The following is a 16180-nucleotide window of genomic DNA, read 5'->3' as shown; positions in this document are numbered from 1 at the left end:
GCTATGCCAGTGGGTGGGCCCCCAGAATCAGTTCCTCTAGTGGGCCTTAGGCACCCCAATCAGACACTACCCATAAGGCTCCATCCAGTAAGTCCTCACACGGTTCTATTAATCGAAATATAAAAATGAGTAGATGTTTTGAACGGACCTGTTTTTTTTTGCATGTCTAATAATACATATACAGTACATACAGATCAAAGTTAGTAGTGGCTGCTATTATTTTAATGGTGGTCAGGAAACAGGGGAACACTGTATTGTTATGAATGTATTATTCAGTAGACTTATTAAAGTGAAATTGTTTCAGATTTTAATACATAGTGTAAGCCTGCAAAAGGGGGGGGGATGTAGCGTACGGTTCTGGATATTCACGGAGGGACAGATGACATAAAGTTCATGCCACTTTTATTTAGGGTCCGATTTCAGGAGGTTTACATCAACACATGCTTTTTAGTGGAACCCAGGATTTCCAGTATTGCAGTAACAAATCACAAAACAAAATCACGATGGCCGTTTCGCGCTAACTTGCGCTTCGTCAGGCCAGTGTCATAGTTGCGCTCACACGCGCATTTTATGCACGTCACTGCATCAGGTTGTCTAAGCAACCAAGACGCTGGACCTCATTGCAACCGCCCATACGATCGAGCCCAGCTGGATCCAATAACTTCTATGTGGCGTCAGAAAAGAAGGTTAGATAAATACACTTAGATCATTTCTGTCATTGAGTGCTAATGGACCTACAGCACTAGCATGGATTCCCTCTGTAGGAGTGCACGGTGCATGTCCCCACCTCAGGACTTAAATGGCACTTGCTCTATCCCCGCAAAGGAAATACACTGTGGATTACCACCATGTTCATTGCGGACATGTTCAATGAACCTGGTGCAGCCTTTCCTGTTTTTAGATGTTCTCTGAACCTCTCAAATAAAGGGCGGATTGTTTTTCCTAGAAGGCCCCGGACTGGCAAGTTATCAAGTAGACCACGTAATTACTTTTGCAAGTAATAAATTGTGTAACTCGATGCGAAACTCCACCAAATGACAAGTGTTTCATTTGGTTATTAAAATTGCAGAAGGAGCAATTCCCACACTTGAAATTGATAAGTCCAGCAAGGGTACCCTGTTAAATCATAAGATGACTAAATTTAATGAGAAATGTAGACATATACATAAACAAAAACTCTACATGATCAATCCGAGGTGAGAGGCCAGGATACAGTCAGATGCACTGGGTAAGTGGTGGGGAAAGAAATCCCTAGCACTGATACCCTAAACTGGTCCTCTGCCCAGGGACGTCCACGTACCTACTCTCAACCTCCTGGCTGTCCCTGGTGAAGTGACGGGTGGAGGGAAATAGGTAAAAGTGGTGCCCTAACGGATGACTAGCACACTATCAGAAAGACTGAGAGGTGTCCACTGTATAATGCCCTCGTGACAGTTTGCCAGGAGGTACAGGGTCCACCAAGAGGATAAAATATACAAACAGACACACGCACATATAAACACATATGTAGTAACAATAGATGACCTACGATCCCTACGCGTTTCACCCACAGCCGTGGGATCATCAGGGGGTGATACGGGGTAGGTATAGTAAGGACAGGAAGCCCGTGACAATAACTATAGCAGGCCCAGTCCAATGATACGTGCGTAAATAAATGCGTTGATAGATATACACTTATAACGCGACAACAGACCCAAAATTGGTAAGTAGTTACCAAATGGCAGATTACATACGGTCACTCAGCGGCACGGTTAGTGAAGTCAACCGACTAGATGCAGACTGCAAATCTATATAGAAAACAGAGGCTTGGATAAGAACATATAAGACAGAGAAGGATATACAAGCGTAGCGTTAAAAAGATAAAGTAGTAGTAAGTACCTGAGATTGGCGAGGGCTTAGGATCACATAAGGATAAATTGTGAAGAGGCTCATAAAGGGGCATAAAGAATAATCACCCCGAACCTACCTATCTGTAAAAAACACGAGATGAGCATAATGATCCCTAAATACATGACCCTCACCCATAACAAGTAGAACCAGAGTAGGAGGATCCTATGTAGATACCTGATAAGCACTCCAGGAATAAGGTAAGATGATACCAAAGCTCGTAGCTCCTAAGGTGTAGGGCTACCCGCCAAGAAGATACCTAAAATGCATACATGCCTGGAATTAAACTCAGGAACTAACCCGTATAGAAACTGTAATGGATATAGTTCACAGGTACTTACATGGTGCCGCCGTCAGTGTGGGGAGGTGAGTCTGAGGCGGTCATGATGTGTTCCCCCGCCCTTTAAATACCTTGTGCGCCCATTCCATAGGATAGAACGAATACCCAGGGGGAGGGACGGCTACTGTATAACCGCCGTGATTCGTGCGTTCCAGAGTGGAACGCACGCTAGGATGCGTCCACACAGATCATGAGCCGGGCGGATATCCGGTGAGTATAATACAGCCAGCCCATGCGTAGCTGGCGTGCGACGTGCGTGCCAGAGTGGAACGCACGCCGGAAGTGGCGCAGCTGGGCTACTGCCGGACCAGAAGTACGGTGTGTGGACCGCATAACCAGGATTCCTCCGATTGGCAAGAATATCGTTAACCATAAGTCGGCTTGGGTAGCATTGAGTACACATATTCGGAGGATGAAGAAGAATTAAAATAATAATAAAAAAGAAGAATTAACCCAGGCCACATATGGGGTAAATACTGAAAAGGATAATTATGGAAAAAAACGGGCATAACAATGAAGGACAAAGGAAAAATGGGAAAGGGGGGGGGGGGGGGGGGGGGAATATAGAAATGTGCCAGGGAAAATAAAGATAGAATAATGAATATATAAATACATATCCTCAGATACAGAAATAGGGCTACCTTGATGATAACAAGGACGCCCCCTAAAGGGTGTGAGAAGGTACAAGACCACACCAAATAAGTTACATTCGGGTACTTAACGTACCCAGGCTACGTAACAAGGAATGCATAATATTTTTACTGAGGCCACAGGTGCTAAAGGGACAACCCCGGAGCAGGGAAGGTCCCGCACCGAGGCCACGGCAGCGAGGCAGCAGGATAAATACAGTCTATATGGGAATAGATGTAGGTGGGCATACATAGGAAGTTGGTAATTATAGAAAGCATGAAAAAGTCAGGCGCTCGTTAAGTCCACGGGGTGAGCGCCGTGAGGTTTACAACAATATTCTGTTTCGATCGTATGTCCTTGTTAGCGGGAGACAGGACTAACGCTTCCAAGAGACTTGTCTCCTCCTTCTGGTTGATTTTCTTTGTTCTCTTATTCCTCCTTCTTCCCCCTCTTCGGGTTTTCTTCCCAAAGGGTCCTCTCCAGTGGCGTTGTTAACTTGGCCTCCTTCTGAGGAACTGGAGTCGGAATCTGTGGTCCAGAATTCGCTTCTACTTCTATGTGCGGGACGTCTCTTGCGCGGTCTTCTTTTGTTCCATTCGATTACTCTTCCGTTCTCATAGTCCCACTTGTCTCTTAGGAACTTATCCTTTTTCTTCTCTTTAATTTCTACTTGTGTCAGAATTAGCTTTTTATTAAATTTCTTCTCAAAATTTGCATCACAGTCAGAGGAACTGAAAGGTAGACTACTCGACAGAGGATACAAGGAGAAGGATGTAGATACAGCCAGAAAAAAAGCAGGTTCCTTCACTTAACAAGAGCTATTGTATAGGAAAAGGAAAATACTTGCAATGAAATGGAAAGATTCGTTTTCACGTTCAAATATAGTCCCGCAGCAAACCTCATTAGACGAGTTATTTGTAATAACTGGGATATTTTGAAAAATGAGGAAGGTTTGGAAGTTGTTGCAAACAACAGGCAACTCATAGCCTTCAAAAAGTGAAGTAGTAAACCAGTATAGCACACTAGGTGATGCTGCATGGAGTCGGGATCCCACCCCGTCATATATGATAAATTAAACTCCAGCAAATAATTGCGTTGGTATTCTTGGTTTTTATTGTAACGCGGCAAAAGTGTTATTTTGCCGCGTTACAATAAAAACCAAGAATACCAACGCAATTATTTGCTGGAGTTTAATTTATCATAGTCTTCAAAAAGTGTCATACCATAAAGGATCAGATCGTAAAGAGCAGGTTTAGGAACAAGGTGCCCAGCAATTGGCTGTCATCTAGTAGACCTGAGAGCAATTACAATTGTGGGAATTGCTCCTTCTGCAATTATAATAACCAAATTAAACACTTGTCATTTGGTGGAGTTTCGCATCGATTTACACAATTTATTACTTGCAGAAGTAATTACGTGGTCTACTTGATCTATATAGGAAAAACAATCCGCCCTTTATTTGAGAGGTTCAGAGAACATCTAAACTCCCTAAAAACAGGAAAAGGCTGCACCAGGTTTATTGAACATGTCCGCAATGAACATGGTGGTAATCCACAGTGTATTTCCTTTGCAGGGATAGAGCAAGTGCCATTTAGGTCCTGAGGTGGGGACAGGCACCGTGCACTCCTACAGAGGGAACCATGTGGATTATAAAAGCTAACGCTGTAGGTCCATTAGGACTCAATGACAGACATGATCTAAGTGTATTCATCTAACCTTCATTTCTGACGCCACATAGAAGTTATAGGATCCAGCTGGGCTCGATCGTATGGGCGGTTGCAATGAGGTCCAGCGTCTTAGTTGCTTAGGCAACCTGACGCAGTGACGTGCATAAAATGCGCATGTGAGCGCAACTATGACACTGGCCTGACGAAGCGCAAGTTAGCTCAAAACGGCCATCGCCGCCGACTTCATCTGTGTTCTACCGCACCATACGCTCCAGCCCGAAGAGTTACTTTTTATCTTTTGTATGAATAAAGAATCGTCTTTTCTACGCTGGTGAGTGCCGCCTATTCTATTACTCTTCACTTCATTATAATAACACAAAGAGTTTGTCTCACCTAGGCTACAGTTGTTAGGCTGACGTTCACACAGCATGTAGTTTGCTCACTGGTCCTCAGTATTCACAGCACCGTGTGCTATCCTTGCAGGCCTCCACCTAAGTGAGCCACAGCACTCTGTATATAGCAACCTAACGAGGTTAACTGCCTTAAGGTGTTTCAGAGCATACCAACAAACTGGCCTGGAAGGAAGGGAACGGTTGCTCCCTCTGCCAACCTTAACAACCGTTCCCCATAATCCAGGCCCCACGTATTTCCAGAAAGAATCCTGCCTAAACAACTAAGTTTGTTCAGGCCACAGCACTCCCTGGATTACACTTACTTCAGCAAGGTGAGAAATCTGGGTGAAATATACCTTCCTTCCACCAGTATTCCACCTGCATGACCACAATAGGGACAGTCTTGGTAAGTGTTTTCCTTAATATATTTTATTAGGGAAAATGTACACTTTTATTAGAAAACTGCTATTATAATGACCCCCTAATGGCTGAGTCCCTCATATAGATTATATTTACCCCGCTCCCTAGGGTGGCCAGATGTCCGGTTTTAGGCCGGACAGTCCGGTCTTTAGACTCCTGGTCCTCCATCTGGCGCAAGGCCAGGACAGACGGCCAGAAGTCCTCCTTTTTTGTTGTTAGACAGCGGGTCCGCTCACTTGGTCACTTTAAGGAGGCAGGCCCCGACACGTTTGGATCTGCGCGTTTACGTGATATCAACGTCATATCAGCACACGCGCTGCAGCTGCACCGGCCAATTGTGCAGACGGGAACGGTCGGGAACAGAGGAGCGCCACGGATGGGAGAGCAGCAGAGGTGGGCACATAACTCCTTCAGGAGCCAATACCTGGGGATAGAGATGGGGCACAGCAGGGACTGAGACGTTATGGAGAGAGGTTGGAAATCTCTACAGTGGGAGGATCAGCTAAGCGTGTATTGTCTAGTGTCTACACTTACTGATAGGAGGTCATCCAGGGGAAAGCACTGACCAGGAGCCCAATTGGAAGCATGGGCTTCAGTATATAAAACAGACAAACTGAAGGATCACAGGCACAAGATGGAGTGACTCGATAGAAGAGCTGGATTGACCAGGTTCACACACAGCATTTGTACGGTGGAGTATTTTACATGTAAAATAACAGAAAATTCCAAATTTATATAGGGTGGTGGTATACTATACGTTTTTTTCCTGCCTGTGATGGGGGCGTGGCTTCATGGAGCAGCGTGTGTCTTAAAAGATTTGGCAGCATGGCCAGTGAGGTTTGGCTTTCTGGGATGAAGCCAGTGGCCACCTACCTCTCCCCAGCACCTGTGTCTCTCCTGATTCCCCCACACGGCCGCCACTGCATCTCCTTGCCGGTGACACTTGGGAGGCTCGTCCCCTTCGTGGTCTGCTATTGGCAGTGGCGGATTATAATTGGGGCGTTTGGGTCTGTAGCCCCTAGCCCAGCATTTCTGGGGGCCCCAATGCCGACCCAAACGTCCACAAACTACGGCAGGGCACTGGAGCGCATAGTTCCCTGCCCTGCCACCTATCACCGCCTTAGGCTTTAAGCCTAGTAGGCCTGAGGCCTATGTGGTGGTAAAAGCCCAGCGTGCGTGGTGACGTCATCGTGCGGCGTGCGTGATGACATCATCGCGCGCCTATATAGGGGAGCGTGCAGGGCTTTGACATACATGCGTCTGCCTCGCCATTCCGGACACAGGTATTAGCCTTTTTTTTGTTTGTTTTTTTGTGTGTGTGCCAACTTTGGGGGGCAGAGGAGGACATATTACTACAGGGACAGTGGGGGCAAATTACTTAATTGGGGGCAGTGTGGGGGCAAATTACTTAATGAAGGGCAGTGTGGGGGCAAATTACTTAATGAAGGGCAGTGTGGGGACAAATTACTTAATGGATGGCAGTGTCGGGGCAAATTACTTAATGGGGCAGTCTGGGGGGTTATTACTTGATGGGGGCAGTGTGGGGGGGGGAAATTACTTTGTGGGGGCAAACTACTACATGGGGAACAGTGTGGGGGAATTACTATATGGGGGCAATGTGGAAGAAATTACTGTATGGAGCAGTGTGGGGGGGGGGAATTACTGTATGGAGCAGTGTGGGGGAAATTACTGTATGGAGCAGTGTGGGGGAAATTACTGTATGGAGCAGTGTGGGGGAAATTACTATATGGGGCAGTGTGGGGGAAATTACTATATGGGGGCAGTGTGGGGGAAATTACTATATGGGGCAGTGTGGGGGAAATTACTATATTGGGCAGTGTGGGGGAAATTACTATATTGGGCAGTGTGGGGGAAATTACTATATATGGGTTGTGTGGGGGCATTGCTATTAGGGGACATTATTTTTGGGGACACTATACAGGCATTATTACCTGGAGCACAATATTATTACTTGGGGCACTGTATGGGACATTATAATTGCTGTAGACACTATAGGGACCTTTGGGGTAATTTATCAAACTGGTGTAAAGTAGTACTGGGTTAGTTACCCAAAGCAACAGATTCTACCTTTCATTTTTGACAGCTCCTTTGGAAAATGAAAGGTGGAATCTGATTGATTGCTATGGGCACCTAAGCCAGTTCTACTTTACACAGTTTGATAAATGACCCCAATATGAGAACTCTAACGTGTCTGTTTAACAAACTCTGTAGAGATGAGATGCGGCTGAAATTATTTGTCATGGCAGTCTGGGTCAAATGGAGGAGAAGAGGAATGTGATGTTGTATTCCCCTATATGTAGAGCTGGCTCACTACTGTGAACTGCGTCTCATCTTCTCCTCCAAGTCTTTTTTTATCATAATCATATGTATTTTAAATTTGGCAACTAAAATTTAAATTGTCACCTGCAGTCCTATGTAACAGCCCATATAACAGTGATAACTTTCTGTGTGCAGATGATGTAGTAGATGTTCTATGCAGTCCTATGTAACATGCCACATAACACAATAGTTCACTGTGTTATGTGGGGTGTTACATAGGACTGCAGGTAACATCTATGACATCTGTACTCAGAGAGTTATGAGATGGTGGGGGTCTGACTCCTGGCACCCCGCCAATCAGCTGTTTGAGGAGACTGCGATGTCCCAGTGAGCGCCTCAGCCTCTTTGCTCCTTACCAAGCACAGTGCTGTCCATTTGATAGCACTGTGCTTGGTACTGCAGCTCAGCCCTAATCACTCTGATGGGACAGAGCTGCACCAAGACCATGTGAACGATGTCATATGGCCTAGGAAGAGACTGTGGCGCTTACAAAGCACCGCAGCCTCTTCATACAGAAAAAATAAATAAAACTAAAATGGAGGGGAGGGGCCCGAATTGGGTAGACAGCCCCGGGCCTATCATGCACTTAATCCGCCCCTGGCTATTGGATGCTAGCTCCATCGCCGGATGTTCTGATCCATGCGACGCGGAGATGCAGCAGCGGCCGTGCGGGGATCAGAAGCGTTGTGGGTGCCGGGCAGCAGGGTGAGTACAGTATAATTTATATGAGGGGGTGTCATTATAGGGGTTTGGATAATCCCTTTAATTTGTCCTATATTGTTAAAGGGCTTCTGTCACCCCACTAAACAGTTGTTGTTTTTTTGGGTTACTTAGAATGCCTATACTGCGATTTTTGCATACATACTGTAATTAATCATTTCTGTTCAGCAGATTTTGTTAAAAACGTAGTTTTAAAATATGCAAATTACCTTGCTACCAGCAAGTAGGGCAGCTACTTGCTGGTAGCAGCCGCATCCTCCTATCCTAAAGACGCCCCCTCCGCATGCTGATTGACAGGGCCAACGGACGGGATCGTCCTCTGGCTGGTCCTGTCTGCTATCAAGATCTCGTGCCTGCGCCGTAACGGTATTCAGTCGGCGCAGGGGCACTGAGAGGAGGAAGCTCGCTCGGCCGCTCCATCCTCAATGCGCCTGCGCTGATGACGTCACATCTACACCCGGCGCAGGCGCATTGAGGATGGAGCGCCGAGCGAGCGTCCGCCTCTCAGTGCACCTGCGCCGACTGAAGACAGATACGGCGCAGGCGCCAGATTTTGAATGCAAACAGGGCCAGCAGAGAAAGATCCCGTCCGCTGGCCCTGTCAATCAACATGCGGAGGGGGCGTCTTTAAGATAGGAGGATGCGGCTGCTACCAGCAAGTAGCCGCCCTACTTGCTGGTAGCAAGGTAATTTGCATATTTTAAAAGTACGTTTTTAACATAATCTGCTGAACCAAAATGATTAATTACAGTATAAACGGAAAATGCAAATGTGATCGCACTCTGCATCCAGCATTCTGCCCTGCCTCCATGCTGGATGAGGCATTGGTGTACATTTTGGCCAAAGCGTAATAAGCCACTTACCGCATCAAGGTCGCCTCTATGGAGCCAAATGGCTACTGGTAGGTTCTATATAAGCAGACTCAGTTTTATACTGACTTTATACTGCTGGATGCAGAGTGCGATCACATTTGCATTTTCCGTTTGTATATGTATTTCGCCATAGTGATGTGCACCTACATACAGGTTGTGCTGACCCAATCCCCCACATTTGTTCTTTGTAGTATATATTGGAGGCGTGGCGATCTCCTTGGAGTCATGCACACCTGACCAGTCAATCTGTCCTGGAGGCTGGTTTTAAAGTCAGTATAAAACTGAGTCTGCTTATATAGAACCTACCAGTAGCCATTTGGCTCCAGGAGAAGTATATGGTGGGCTCAGCGTGCATGCTGTACTTGCATCCCTGGATCCGATGAAAGCTGTAATGGCACCGGACGGGGTTAAAAGCAGAGTGTGCTTGGCTTGCATGCTGACCTGCATTCCCTGGACTTTGTGTGGCTGTCATGGCCCATAAACAGGTAGGAACTAGTGTTAGGGACCACTCAATAGAGGCGACCTTGACGTGGTGAGTGGCTTATTACGCTTTGGCCAAAATGTACACCAATGCCTCATCCAGCATGGAGGCAGGGCAGAATGCTGGATGCAGAGTGCGATCACATTTGCATTTTCCGTTTGTATATGTATTTCGCCATAGTGATGTGCACCACATACAGGTTGTGCTGACCCAATCCCCCACATTAATTACAGTATGTATGCAAAAATCGCATTATAGGGATTATAAGTAACCAAAAAAATAAAATAAATGTTTAGTGGGGTGACAGAAGCCCTTTAAGCAAGTAGCCACCCTATTTACAGTACTGGTCTTCTCACATGGGGAAGAGAGAACTTATTTATTTTTTAAACTGAAACTTTGCATGATCCAGCGCCTTTAGATAAAACTTAACTTTTATAACATGAAGGTTAAAAGCTTCCTCATGGCGTCCTTCAGGCTACACATTTCACGCTATACAGTGCTTTATCACGGCAATGAGCAGGGCATATCAAGACCAGCACAGAAAGTAGCCTTCTTGATAAATTTCCTCCTAATGTTCAGGTTTCTCTATATAGAGAAGGGATGGAGAAGTATATGAAGGAGGTGCACTTTCTGTAACTATGTATTTATAATGAATGTGTGATCATATAAGTGAGAGTATTGCTTATTTTTGGTCATTTTATTTTTCAGGTCCACCTGCTGATTACTGGCAGATTCACCATTCTAAACTAACTGCAAAAAACAAATTTAGATTTGTATTTCAAGGACTAAAAGGAGGGGGCGACTCCGCTGGAGGAATTTCAATTGATGACATCAATTTGTCAGAAACAGAATGCCCTCAAAATGTCTGGCACATCAGAAACTTTACACGTGACTTGATAAAAAGTTCTCTTTATAGTCCCCCATACTACTCCAAAGATGGATATGCCTACCAGATATCCTTAATAGAAGATCCTTGGTCAAGTTTTCCATTCAACATGGCAACATATCTATATTTGGTATCAGGCACGAATGATGCTACTCTTCAATGGCCATGCCCCTGGAGACAAGTCACAGTAGAGTTCATCGATCAAAACCCAAATGCTCAAGAACGGACATCAAATATGAAGAGTATTACTACTGATCCTAATGAATACTGTAAGTTTAACATGCAAATCATAGTCTACTTGGTTATACAATTGCATGGGAAATGTTCTATTCTTCCATCATCTTCTTTTTCTATGGGTTGTGTAATCTACATTGTTTCAGTTTGTATTCGTTTTTGCTTTTATATCAGGTCACTATTACTGTATGTCAAACAATCTACACATTTGTTTTTATGTTGCTCCTCACCTTATAACTGCATGAAAAGAAACCTAAATTTATAGGAACCTACTGAAAGAGTCTAATAGCTGTGGATTGCAGGTTGTTTTGATGGAGTGCAATAGATAGCAGACAGAGCAAAAGTCCTGATGCAGCAACCGAACAACTTTTATTTACTGTTGATCACTCCATAGGAGGGCACAGATACTTTAACACTGCATGCCCACTTACTGTCGAACAGACCTTATAGCTGTAGCGACCTAATTCTGCATACATGCCATTGTCACCTGCACACCAGCCGACTTCATGTGTACCTATCTGCTCAGCCTGCTACTAGCCTTCTCCCTAACGTAAACCCAGTTTGTCTGATTCTGCGGCATCACTCGCTACACTGGTGGGAAAAACAGGGAACTTTCTTGGGCACTCTCCAGACCCCACCCACTCTCCAGACCCCAACTAACTAACGGAATACACAAAGACCAAGCTGGATGATATCCTTTCACCAACATAACTTTATACATGCACATATGCATCTAATTTGCCCCAAAATAAGCATGAGTGAATTCCCACACCCTTGCACAGCCACAAAATGTGAGTCTTAAGATGGTGGAATAATATATTAAAGGGGGTTCTCCAGGATTTGCATATTGATGACCTATCCTATCAATATGAGATCGGCGGGGGTCCAACTCCAGGTATCCCTGCCGATCAGCTGTTTGAGGATGACGTATCATTCCCATGAATTCTGCAGCCTCCTTGCAACTTACAAAGAGCAGTGCTGTACATTGCATATAGGCTGTGCTTGGTATTTAAGCTGAGCCTCATTCACTTGAAGAGGGTTGAGCTGTGTCTAGGTCACGTAACCGATGTGCAGTGACATTACTGGCCTAAGAAATGACCTAAGCGCTCATGGAACACCGCAGACTCTTCTTACAACTGTTCAGCAGGGGTCCTGAGAGTCCGCCGCTGCCACTCTCATACTGTTGACCTATGCTGAGAATAAGTTAACAATATATAAATCCCGGTTAACCCCTTTAACATGGCCATTATTAATAGTGGTTCAAGGGTGTTGTTCTCTCTCACGTGGCCCAATAGCAGCTCCAACAACAACCGTTGTTGTTTTGCGGTCCGTTTTTCACTGATCCGTTGTTCCTTATCTGAGGTTTTTTCTCTCTGATTTAAGTCCTCTTCCGTTCCGTTATTGCACAAAACATATCCACATGGTTTCTGTATTTGATCAGTTTTTTGCATATCGTATACAGAAATAGTAACTTATTAATCAGCAAACACATGAGCAATATGGGCTGTGCATAGCATTTGTAAAGTATGGATCCGCAAAATACGGATGAAATACGGATGTGTTCCGTGTGTGTTCCGTATGTTTTGCGGACCCAATGGGGCCTCGGACCGTGATTTGCAGACAATAATAGGACACGCACTACTTTTTTGCGGAACGGCCATGCGGACGAACGGAAACTGAATGCACACGGAGTAACTACAGCCCCATTGAAGTAAATGGTTCTGCATACGGTCCGCAAAAAAAAGAACTGAACTAAAGCGGAAAGAAAATAAGTTTGTGTGCATGAGCCCTTAAGCACTTACCAGCTCCTTACTAATTATGATCAGTAGTTATTAACATAAAGTAGATTACATTTGTGAAGCTAATTGGCTGTACAAATGATATTGAATGTTTACATACTGATAGTGGATTGTATCTACTTTCAGATGGTTATTATGCGTGGGATAATCCAGCGGTGAATGGCTTTGAATATACATATCCCAATGGGACTATATACAATATAACTGGCGGCATATATGGACAATATCTCTTTACGGCTGAAGAATGGCTTTATAGAAGGGACTTCCTGAAAGGAGGAGATGCTTTCATTTCGATATCCATGGAAGGTACGTCACAAAGTATCATAAGTGTATTAACTTTATGTAACAAAAAAATGCAATTATTATTTACCCTCTTATTGTCCCAAATTGTTTTCACTTCTACTCAATATGAAGTCATTTTTAGCCAGAAGAAAAAAAAAATCTGTGTCAAGGCTCGTTCACACGACCGTTGGTGTCCCGTTCCCGTATTGCGGACCGCATTTACGGATCCGCATTACACGGGCCACGTTCCGTTGTCATTCCGCATCACAGATGCGGACCCATTCATTTCAGATGCGGAACGATAGCACGGAACGGAACACTACGGAAGCACTACGGAGTGCTTTCTGGGGTTCCTTTCCGTGCCTCCACACTGCAAAAAAATAGAACATGCTTTATCTTTCTGCAGAACGGAAGGATCGCGGACAAAATGCCTGGGGCAGGCGATCCCCATGCGCAGGCCCACGGAAGGTGCCCGTGCATTGGGGACCGCAATTTGCGGTCCACAGCACGGGCTTCACACGTTCATGTGAATGAGCCCTTAGGCCTCTTGACATTCGTGTGCATTCCGTATTTTGCTGAACGGAACAGCTGGCCCCTAATAGAACAGTACTATTCTTGTCCGTAATGCGGACAATAATAGGACATGTTCTTTTTTTTTTGCGGAACGGAAATACGGACATACGGAAACAGGATGCACACGGAGTAACTGCCGTTTTTTTTGCACACCCACTGTAGTTAATGATTCACAAAAAAAAACGAAAAGGACACGTAAAGAAAATACGTTCGTGTGCAAGAGGCCTTAAAGTGAGCCTTTCAGCAGAAAAATCTATTGTAAACTAGGCATGAATTCCTGGTACAGCTTGCCCATCATAATATAACCGTACCTTTTATTTTCTGCGAGCCATTAACCCCGTAAGGACCCATGGGACTTTAAAGACCCGTGACGTACATGTCACTGATAGCCGGACTCCTGCTGCATGCGCCAGCATCGGTGAAATCCCAGATGCCGGCACATTAACCCTTGATGTGCCGCGGTCAGCGCTGACCACGGCACGTGTGATGTCGTGCGGGGATCGGAGCTGCCATCGGGTCTCGTGCTGCTGTGACGGGGACCCGATAGCAGGGAAGGCAGCATAATGCCTTCCTTAGGCATTGGGGCTGCCCTCCGGGGAGAGCCTGTGAGATCCAGCCCCCTGGATCTCACAGGCAGGAAGCTGTATGTGTAATACACACTGTATTACACTTACAGCTAATGCATTCCAATACAGAAGTATTGGAATGCATTGTAAAGGGAATCAGACCCCCAAAAGTTGAAGTCCCAAAGTGGGACACAAAATAAAGTGAAATAAAAGTTGAATAAATAAAGTTTTCCCCCCCAAAAATTAAAAATGGCAAGTAAAAAAACTAAACGTTATTTTCCCCAAATAAAGTAAATTTTTTTTTTTTTTAAAATAGAAAAAAAAGAAAAAGTAGACATATTAGGTATCGCTGCCTCCGTATCGACCGGCTCTATAAACTTATCACATGACCTAACCCTCAGATAAACACTGTCAAAAAAATAAAATAAAAACTGTGCTAAATAAATAATTTTTTTTTGTCACTTTACATCACTAAAAGTGCAACACCAAACGATCAAAAAGACGTATGCCCCACAAAATAGTGCCAATCTAACCATCACCTAAAAAAAAATGAGCCCCTACCTAAGACAATTGGCCAAAAAAAAAAAAAAAACGATGGCCTCAGACTAAAACATGATTTATTTGTTTCAAAAATGCTTTATGTTAAATGTAAAAAAATAAAAAAATAAAAATAAAAAAAGGAAACATGGTATTGCCGCGTCCGTAAGAACCTGCTCTATAAAAATACCACATGACCTAACCCCTCAGGTGAACAGGTGAACACCGTAAAAGAATAAAAATAAAAACGGTGTCAAAAAAGACATTTTTGCACCTTACATCACAAAAAGTGTAATAGCAAGCGATGAAAAAGTCATATGCACCCCAAGATGGTGCCAATCAAACCGTCATATCATCCCTCAAAAAATGATCACCTACCTAAGACAATCGCCCAAAAACAAAAAAAAACTATGACTCTCAGAATATGGAGACACTAAAACATGATTTTGTTTTGTTTCAAAAATGATATTATTGTGTAGAACTTAAATAAATAAAAGAAAGTATACATATTAGGTATTGCCACATCCGTAACGTCCGGCTCTATAAAAATATCATATGACCTAACCCCTCAGATGAACACCGTAAAAAAATAAAAATAAAAACAGTGTCAAAAAAGCAATTTTTTGTCACCTTACATCACAAAAAGTGTAATAGCAAGCGATCAAAAAGTTATATGCACCCCAAAATAGTGCCAATCAAACCGTCATCTCATCCCACAAGAAATGAGCCCCTACATAAGACAGTCGCCCAAAAAATAAACTATGGCTTTCAGAATGTGGAGACACTAAAAAATCTTTTTTTTCAAAAATGCATTATTATGTAAAACTGAAACAAAAAACAAAAATAGTAGTCACATTGTTGCGTCCGTAACAACCTGCTCTATAAAAATAGAACATGATCTAACCTGTCAGATGAACGTTGTAAATAACAAAATAAAAACGGTGACAAAACAGCTATTTTTTGGTAAATTTTCCATTTTAATCCTTTTTTTCCAGTAACAAAGCAAGGGTTAACAGTCAAACAAAACTCAATATTTATTGCCTTGATTCTGTAGTTTACAGAAACACTGCATATGTGGTTGTAAACTGCTGTATGGCCACACGGTAGGACGCAGAAGGAAAGGAACGTCATATGGTTTTTGGAAGGCAGATTTTGCTGGATTGGTTTTTTGACACCATGTCCCATTTGAAGCCCCCCTGATGCACCCCTAGAGTAGAAACTCCAAAAAAGTGAGCCCATTTAAGAAACTACACCCCTCACAGTATTCAAACCTGATTTTACAAACTTTGTTAACCCTTTGGCCCCTTTCACACAGGCGAGAATTCTGTGCGGGTGCAATACGTGAGGTCAAAGCATTGCACTCGCATTGAATCCGGACCCATTCACTTCAATGGGCTGTGCACATGAGCGGTGATTTTCACGCTTCACTTGTGTGTTGCATAAAAATCGCAGCAAGCTCTATATTGTGCGTTTTTCACGCAAAGCAGGCCCCATAGAAGTGAATGGGACTGCGTGAAAATCGCAAGCATCCGCCAGCAAGTGTGGATACGGTGC

General features: G+C 44.1%; 1 protein-coding gene across 1 annotated transcript in view; it reads left to right on the top strand.

The window, feature by feature from the left end:
* Positions 1-16180, top strand: part of LOC121002435 (meprin A subunit beta-like) — a 102234-nt gene that overhangs the window by 81819 nt on the left and 4235 nt on the right. Inside the window, exons 10-11 of the mRNA XM_040433891.1 lie at positions 10458-10904; positions 12795-12974. Of these exons, the coding sequence (XP_040289825.1) occupies positions 10458-10904; positions 12795-12974 (627 nt within the window). The remainder of the gene's footprint in view (positions 1-10457; positions 10905-12794; positions 12975-16180) is intronic.

Source organism: Bufo bufo, chromosome 5, assembly GCF_905171765.1.
Source record: "Bufo bufo chromosome 5, aBufBuf1.1, whole genome shotgun sequence".
NCBI classification, from domain to species: domain Eukaryota; kingdom Metazoa; phylum Chordata; class Amphibia; order Anura; family Bufonidae; genus Bufo; species Bufo bufo.
The sequence above is the reverse complement of the archived record's forward strand: the minus strand, read 5'-3'. Positions and strand labels throughout refer to the sequence as shown.